The sequence below is a fragment of the Hemibagrus wyckioides genome, linkage group LG14 (assembly GCF_019097595.1).
Source record: "Hemibagrus wyckioides isolate EC202008001 linkage group LG14, SWU_Hwy_1.0, whole genome shotgun sequence".
Taxonomy (NCBI): domain Eukaryota; kingdom Metazoa; phylum Chordata; class Actinopteri; order Siluriformes; family Bagridae; genus Hemibagrus; species Hemibagrus wyckioides.
The window spans coordinates 3,952,501-3,961,574 of NC_080723.1; the positions used below are offsets into that span (position 1 = coordinate 3,952,501).

Below are 9,074 nucleotides of genomic sequence, written 5' to 3' on the forward strand. Positions count from 1 at the left end.
GTGTGTGTGAGAGAGAGTGTGTGTGAGAGAGAGATTGTGTGTGTGTGAGGTGTGAGAGAGAGAGAGAGAGAGAGAGAGCGAGCGATTGGGTTTGCGTGTGTGTGTGCGCGCGCGCACAGGAAGCACGCATCTATGTGCAGTGTGTTCAAGTTTCCGCAAGATGGTGCTAAAGAACATCTGTATATTTGTGTGTTATTTAATGATGATTAAATGGGCGTGGTTGATTGACAGTTTGGGAAATGACAGGCACGCCCCAGGAGCACACGCGTACATTTTTTCCAACACAGACCATAAGCTCTGGACAAATCTGCAGTCATGTAATGTTTTACTGTAGACTAAGGTCTCTACTGCGCATGCTCTGGATCCAAGGTCTCTACTGCGCATGCTCTGGATCCAAGGTCTCTACTGCGTAGACATTGTGTCCATTTTTATCCTACAGTGCGAAAGCTCGCATTCACGGTAGAAACTTTTAAAATAATCATATTTATTCTTTAAAAACACACAATGGGTGAAGATGGAGATGTTATTTACAGTCTCTGGGTTAAACCTGATTATTAAACCCTCATGACAGAATGTATTAAGGGAATTTTACACACTATCCATTCTGATGGTCGTGTTAGTGTGTCAATAACAAGTAATTACACAACACACACTGACCAGGTATAACATTATGACCACCTGCCTAATATTGTGTTGGTCCCCCTTTTGCTGCCAAAACAGCCCTGACCCATCCTGCACTGTGTATTCTGACCCCTTTCTATCAGAACCAGCATTAACTTCTTCAGCAATTTGAGCAACAGTAGCTCGTCTGTTGGATCGGATCACGCGGGCCAGCCTTCTCTCCCCACGTCCATTCAATGAGCCTTGGCCGTCCATGACCCTGTTGCCGGTTCACAACTGTTCCTTTTGATAGATACTGACCACTGCAGACCGGGAACACCCCACAAGAGCTGCAGTTTTGGAGATGCTCAGATGCAGTCGTGTATCCGCCATCACAATTTGTCCCTTCGTCAAACTCACTCAAATCCTTACACTTGTCCATTTTTCCTGCTTCTAACACATCAACTTTGAGGACAAAATGTTCACTTGCTGCCTAATATATCCCACCCACTAACAGGGGCCATGATGAGGAGATCATCAGTGTGATTCACGGCACCTGTCAGTGGTCATAATGTTATGCCTGATTGGTGTAATTAAGGGGAAAAATACCCAATTTGGGATCTTGCAGGAAGGCAACTTCAGCAGGCCTTTTTTTTACTTCAAAGAACAAAATGTATGTGCTTTTTTTAGACACCAGAATAGCAGGTGATCTAAAGTCCTGCAGGTACATAGCACAAATGAAACATTCTAGGCAGAATACACACAGAGCTGCAGAAACGGATACTTTCTGATAATTTAGCTTTTATTTCCCAGCATGAAGTGGTGGTGATGGTGTGATAACAAGCTCCATCCCACTGTTGTGAATTCCCCGCTCTCAGCACGATTGAAGCATGAGCACTCTAATCATGTTTTTTATCCCCCATATTGTGCTTTTGTATGGACATGTTTTCATTCTAGTTCTGCTATCCTGCCATTGATATCATTTCATGATTGTTTCCAGGCCTGGCTATTTATATCCTCATCATTAGTGAGCCTTACTTTCCCCTATTCCAAGAGCTGAAGATGTTGAGGTTCTCTTTGGGAGTGACATGGTTGGACAGGTTTAGGAACGAGTACATCAGAGGGACAGCGCATGTTGGACGTTTGGGGGACGAAGTTAGGGAGGGCAGATTAAGATGGTTTGGACATGTTCAGAGGAGGGAGAGTGAGTATATTGGTAGGAGAGTGTTGGACATGGAGCTGCCAGGCAGGAGGCAAAGAGGAAGGCCAAAGAGGAGGTATATGGATGGAATAAATGAGGATATGAAGCTAGCGGGTGCAAGTGTTGAGGATGCAGAAGATAGGGATAGGTGGAGAGAGATGATTCGCTGTGGCCACCCCTGAAGGGAAAAGCCCGAAGAAGAAGAAAAAGAATTTCCCCTATTCCTAGTTCTTTATTTTTTCTAAATTCCAAATTCTTCCTTATTATGACCTGAAGCTGATTATTTGATTTATGATTATGGATGAATTATGTTGGCTGCCTGTTTGCTGACCCCTGCCTGGAATATGGGTAATGATTCATACATTTGCTCATATGAAAGATTTTATGTACTTCTGCCACTGGTACACACATCACACCCACACCAGTCTTTCTGAACTGCTATAATTTTGTATATATTTATCTGGATATCTGCCACCATATACCATGATGCATATATATATATATATATATATATATATAAAAATATATATATTTTTTTTTTCCCCACACACATTTTGTCCTCTTTCCTCCTGTAGACTCTGTAGTGTTTTGGCAGCATTTGTATATTATTATGTCATCTGAAATGATCTGGAATAATAATGTGCACCTGTTAAAATAATCCTGCTTTATTTCTTTATTCTGTCTGGCACTACTTTAACCACCGCAATTATGGCTTGTTTTTTTCCATATCAAGGGGTTAGAGGGTTTGTGAGAAATTTTCTCCCTCATTATAAACACTCTCTCTCCCTCTCTCCCTCTCTCCCTCTCTCTCTCTCTGTCTCTCTCCCCATTCTGCTCCGTTTCTGTCTGTTTTCCCCATGTTTCTCTCAGTCTCTCTGTCCTTGAGTCATGAGTCATATACATAAATTATATCTGTTGACAGTATTCAGAATGTATAATAGATATATAAGAACTATTACTTAAAATGTTCACCGATTCACCACTGTTCCTTCCTTGGACCACATTTGATAGATACTGACCACTGCAGACCGGGAACACCCCACAAGAGCTGCAGTTTTGGAGATGCTCTGATCCAGTGGTCTAGCCATCACAATTTGGCCCTTGGTCAAACTCACTCCAATCCTTACGCTTGTCCATTTTTCCTGCTTCTAACACATCAACTTTGAGGACAAAATGTTCACTTGCTGCCTAATATATCCCACCCACTAACAGGTGCCATGATGAGGAGATCATCAGTCTTATTCACGGCACCTGTCAGTGGTCATAATGTTATGCCAGATTGGTGTATGTTATGTGGTTACAGAAATATCTGATAACAGTTATAAAGGCTCTTTGCTCTACTTTCAAACACCACCACTCTGATCTACTGTGCCTTAGAATTCAAGCATTTTAATCGATTATAGAAGTCTATTTCTGCAACAGAGCTCATTATATTTCAGTCGATCATTTTCCCTTCACCAGACACTTTATTAAATTCAGAATGAGCACTCCATATCAAGCATGTTTGAAGCAAAAAAACATACATCCATTCATTTTCAGTGATGCTTTATCCTAGTCCCAAGAACACCGCATACAAGGCAGCATGAATATACATTTTACATATGGACAATTTCTCAGAGTAAAATGATACGAGTAAGAGGAGGACATGTAACACAAAGTAAGTCAGTACCCAACCTTTAAGATGACCTTTAAGAACATTTCATGGTTCTATTTGTTAAAATGTCCCAAATAGAAATCTTTCAGAAAGCACAGAACTCTTAAGGAACAGCTTTCAAAAAAATAATATAGTACTAGATAATCTGCAATGTTTATAAGGTCAGCACCTAGACTGCAGCTATAACAGCTTCAACTCTTCTGGGAAGGCTTTCCACAAGGTTTAGGAGTGTGTTTATGGGAATTTTTGACCATTCCACAGGAAGCGCATTTGTAAGTTCAGGCACTGATGATGGACGAGAAGGCCTGGCTCACAGTTTCTGCTCAAATTCATCCCAAAGGTGTTCTATCAGGTTAAGGTCAGGACTCAAATTCACTCATCCATGTCTTTATGGACCTTGCTTTGTGCACTGGTGCGCAGTCATGTTGGAACAGGAAGGGGTCATCCCCAAGCTGTCTAAGATGTCTTGGTATGAAGCTGAAGCGTTAAGAGTTCCTTTCACTGAAACTAAGGTGCCGAACCCAACCCCTGAAAAACAACACCTGAATTGCAATGATTTGTAGGGGTGTCCCAAAACTTTTGGCAATATAGTGTACATAACTGTAAAAATGTAGAATATTTTATAATAAACTTGCTAACCATAATAATCTGTAATCTGCAAATTATTATGTGATGCATGCTTATAATTATCAGATTCCAATATAGGTGATCTGAAGAAGACATGGGACTGGAAATGGAAAAAGACTTTTCAAAGTTTCAAACTAGGCATACCAGTTTGAATCTAAAACAATTCAGTAATAAATGATTTTTAAAGCTGCCTTGTCTTCCCTTGCTAATTTAATATTGATATTTATCAAAGATTTCACAGTAAATGTGGCTAAAACGACTAAAAGAGAGACTAGGGTGTAATCTAGCACAAGTGTGGAAATTTAAACAGAGCTACACAAACACTGCTCGCCTGTATTACCCGAATTTTCATTTAGTTTCTGTATATATAGGTTTATGACTAAGCTTTTACCAGGATACAATAAATATGATAAGACATGATAAGATTAGCCAATGAAGTCATGAGGTCACTCATCAAACAAAGTTCATCTTGCTTTAAATGAAAAGCTTTGGCTATTGTCAATCATTTGAATCAGCTAAATCCCTGGTCTGCATTTTAGTATTTGCTTAATTTTATATTCCATTCCATACACCGTACTCACACTAGCTTTCAGCTTTAAAATTGACATCTGATCCAAGTGGTAGAGGTTCACTGTTTATGGAAATGACAAGCTATAGCATGTAAAAGTGTTTTAGTAGTGTGGAGGTGTAGTGAAGTAAAGATTTTCAACTCTGGAGCCGAGAACTACATATCATCCACACGTTTCTTCTTTTCTGCACCTAAAAAGAAATATATTTACATAATGAATAATACATAATTATAATTGTTATACCTTAATTTATAGCATTTTTATTTACTCATATTGCATTAATATCACATGAATTGTCTATTTATATCAAAACTAAAATGCACTATGATTAAATGGAACAATCCCAATGATTTTTGGCCAATAATCAATAACATAGTGGTAAATTCCACAGTTAAAAGTTCATTTTCAGACCTTAGCATTTCCATGTGTGCTGTATTACATGTTGAGGAGAGTGTGAGTAAGATAGTAGTCATAGCACAAGACTCTTAAGAGTTCACCATTTCATGTAGACTTGCTTAGACTTTAAACTAAAAGGATCAAATCTCTTTTTTTCTGATTCTGATGATAATGTGTGTCCAAAATACACTACTGTCCTCTCTATTTCTTTAACCATTAAACCAAGGAATTGTTGTTATTGATTAACTAATCAAGCGGCCATACTTCAGTATAAACGCAGCCGGTTCAGTCAGAATCTCCGAGTGAGTGGATGAGCAGATGAGATCACCACTGCATCTTCTTACACAACACAGGTATGGGTTTTTACTTCAGTTGCTTTCTTTCAGCTTTGTCTACTGGTAGGGCAAGTAATAATGAGAAAGCTTAAGGATAAATTGTTAGTACTGTTACTTCAGAGGTTTTTGTGTATGTTACTGTTAATGTTACTTTGGAGCTTCAGCACCATGGACAGTACACCAGTTTAGAAAAGAATTGTTAGTTACAGTGTTTAGAATAGTTAGTACAATATGAAAAGAGGTTTATTATCGAGTGAAACGAGGAAAAGCTACTTTATATAGTGTTCTTAAATACTCTGAGCTGACCTGACAATACTGCAAAAGTTTCGTTCAGCATGAATCCAGGTCAAATTTTGTAATCAAGCATTAGACTTTATTTCAGTTACATCAAATATCACCAGTTCCTCAACATCAGAGAAATTCTAAAAAGAAAAAGTATACAGGGATGGTTTAGTTTTGTTTTGTTTTTTTGTCTTGCTGAAAAGGTGAAGTCATATTTTTCATTACGTCTTTTATCTTAACTGCCCAGTTTATCCTGATCAAGGTTGTGGGTACGATGTGGTACTATATACTGGAGGGAACATCAGTCCATTGCACAGCACTATGTACACACCAGCACATGCTCACTCACAACTAGGAACAATTTACCTTAGCCAGTTCACCTACTGGCATGCTGTAGAAGGAAATTGGAGAATCTCACAGTAGAACCCATACAGATTCAGGGAAAACACACCACAATTTATGTGTTCTTTAAATTGCTGGGAAGCTAGTAAATGATAGATGTTTGGCTAGAGCACTCATGATAGCCATTATGGAGAGCTGTTGGTAGCATTTGTTCCTTATTTTTCTTAAAACTTAGAGCTAATGTTAGGTGACTAGTTATTTCTGCATGTGTATGTGCTGTTTACAATCTTATAGAATAAGAATATTTACACTGCCGTACCATGATGTATGAGCACTGCTGATTGATCAGGCAGTCGCAGTAAGAGTTAACTGGCTGACCACAATCTCTCGTTGAGAACGTTTAGTTCAACAGCTGCTAATAGTGCAAGAAAATGGTTTAAAGGCATCTTTTAAAAGTACTATATAGGCCTAAATATATAGTGCTATATATACATTTTTTTAAAGTGCTATATAGGCCTAAAACGCATTTAAGTATGTAGAGGACCAAGCTGTAACTACAAAATTCTACAATACAAACATCAAAAATGATCAAACATTTATAATCAATAATCTGTATCATTTCCTAACCAGATACATTTGAGATGGACAGTCCTCTTGTTACCCACGTGCTGAACACTGCAGACGGGGTTCCTGCAGCACGCATGGCCCTCAGTCTGCATCGTCTAGACACTCAGATGGTCCTCTGGAACCTTATCACTACTGGGTACATGCCTCTTAGGAATATCTATCACGGTCATGTTCACTGGTATATTGTTTACATGTTCAATAAAACTTGGACACATGGATTTATTGTCCTTTCCAGGACCACAGATGAGAATGGCCACTGTCCAGAGCTGATCGCCAGACAAGATTTCACTGTAGGGATGTACAAATTACGATTTGAGTCTGGACAGTATTGGGAAAGTTTGGGCCAGACCAGCTTTTACCCGTATGTAGAGGTGAGTTAAAAAAAGATCAGTGGAAAAAATCCTCACTAGAAAAAATAAGAGTGGTACAGTACTACAATAACATACTAAAATTTTTTCTCCCTAGATTATCTTCACAATTACAGACCTGGACCAGAGGTTTCATATACCTCTACATCTCAGCAGATACACATACAGTGTCTACAGGTGTAGCTGTAGGAAGTAGTAGGGACCTGATTCAGCTAGGACAGTGGTTTCTGTTGAATCCTGAAGTGCCATTATGTTTTCTATTGGTAATGATTTGGTGAGTTGAGTCTAACTGCTAAAATGTTTAGTGCTTCGGTTTTGAGACCCTGATTTTGTGTCTCTTGTTGACCAATCTGCAAGACTTTATTATTACTTTTCTACCTACAATGGACTGTCATATTGGACATATGGTGGTAGAATATGGTACTAGACATATGAAAGTTCAAATGATTTGTAGCGGTATCTGAGAAAAACGAATAAATAAACTTCTCTACTACACTGTGGTGTTAATGTTTCTGCCTCACAGCTTCAAGGTTCACTCCTGCGCTTGGATTACGACCTGTGAGGAGTTTTCCATGTGTTTGTTGGCTGCTTTCTGTTTTTCTGTTTCCAAAAAATGTATTAGGTACTGTTGCCTCACAGCAAGAAGGTCCTGGGTTTGAATCCCGAGTCCTTTCTGTGTGGAGTTTGCATGTTCTCCCCGTTCCTGCGTGGGTGTACCCCGGTTTCCTTCCACAGTCCTAAAACATGTACATTAGGTTTATTTGGTAATTCTAAATTTGACATAGGAGTGTGTGTGGGTGTCTATGTGTGTGGCCCTGTGATGGACTGGTGACCTGTCCAGGGTGTACCCCTGCCTTTCACCCAATGTGTGCTGGGAAAGGCTCCAGCAGATCCCCGTGACCCTAATTAGGAATAAAGTGGGTATAGAAGATGGATGGATGGATGAATTTTTGTTAAAAGTAATCCAACTGCTAGAAGAACATTTCTCAAAATATTGTGCCTAGAGTGACTGCAGTGATGACCAACTAGTAGCATTATATGAGCACAAGAAAATAATATTGTTTATTTTCTTGTGCTCATATAATGATACTAGTCTAAATGGTGGTGGTAGCTCAAGTGGTTGACCGGAAGATCAGGCTTCAAGCCCCAGCACCTTGAGCAATATATATGTGACAAACAAAGAAAACTTCATACATTTTTGGGAGACAAAAATGCCTTATTTTATATTAACTATTGCACCATCGACACTTATGACTTATCCCTCTTCAGGACACAGATAACTACAGTGTTAACTACAGATCCATTGGAAGCTATTGGAACAACAAAGAAAATTTATTAATTTGTGCTATAGAACAGAGACATTTGAGTTTGAGATCAATAGATGGACATGAAATGAGAGTTTATGATTTCAGCTGTATTTCCCGGCATTTCCATATAGATAACAAACATAAATCATAAAATTTTGTGTCAAACCATCTAAGCAAGCAAAAATATTGGAACAAAAGCTGTTTTTTGATACCATGATCAATTCTTTATTTATTTATTTTTTATAAACTTCCCCAGATGAATTAAAATGAATGTAATGGATGCTATACTGAAGTAACTGGATGCTAAAGTAAATGCAATGGATGCTAAACTGAATGTAATGAATGCTAAAGTAAACGTAATGGGTGCTAAGTAAACGTAATGGATGCTAAACTGAAGTAACTGGATGCTAAACTGAATGTAATGGATGCTAAAGTAAACGTAATGGGTGCTAAGTAAACGTAATGGATGCTAAACTGAAGTAACTGGATGCTAAACTGAATGTAATGGATGCTAAAGTAAATGTAATGGGTGCTAAGTAAACGTAATGGATGCTAAACTGAAGTAACTGGATGCTAAACTAAATGTAATGGATGCTAAACTGAATGTAATGAATGCTAAGTAAACGTAATGGATGCTAAACTGAAGTAACTGGATGCTAAACTAAATGTAATGGATGCTAAACTGAATGTAATGAATGCTAAAGTAAACGTAATGGATGCTAAACTGAAGTAACTGGATGCTAAACTAAATGTAATGGATGCTAAA

At 38.5% G+C, this 9,074-nt stretch overlaps 1 protein-coding gene across 1 annotated transcript; it reads left to right on the forward strand.

Moving 5' to 3' along the window:
• Nucleotides 1-5,348: 5,348 nt before the first annotated feature.
• urahb (urate (5-hydroxyiso-) hydrolase b) lies at nucleotides 5,349-7,453 on the forward strand. Its single transcript, XM_058407863.1, has 4 exons — nucleotides 5,349-5,400; nucleotides 6,637-6,769; nucleotides 6,869-7,004; nucleotides 7,099-7,453. Exons 2-4 carry the CDS (start codon nucleotides 6,648-6,650, stop codon nucleotides 7,195-7,197), a joined length of 357 nt encoding a protein of 118 aa, XP_058263846.1. The 5' UTR covers nucleotides 5,349-5,400; nucleotides 6,637-6,647; the 3' UTR covers nucleotides 7,198-7,453.
• Nucleotides 7,454-9,074: the final 1,621 nt, after the last annotated feature.

Coding starts and splice junctions, on each gene's coding strand:
- urahb (XM_058407863.1), top strand. CDS start 6,648: ATGGACAGTCCTCTTGTTACCCACGTGCTGAACACTGCAGACGGGGTT. Junction 6,770..6,868: donor TGGAACCTTATCACTACTGG/GTACATGCCTCT, acceptor TGTCCTTTCCAG/GACCACAGATGAGAATGGCC. Junction 7,005..7,098: donor GCTTTTACCCGTATGTAGAG/GTGAGTTAAAAA, acceptor TTTTCTCCCTAG/ATTATCTTCACAATTACAGA.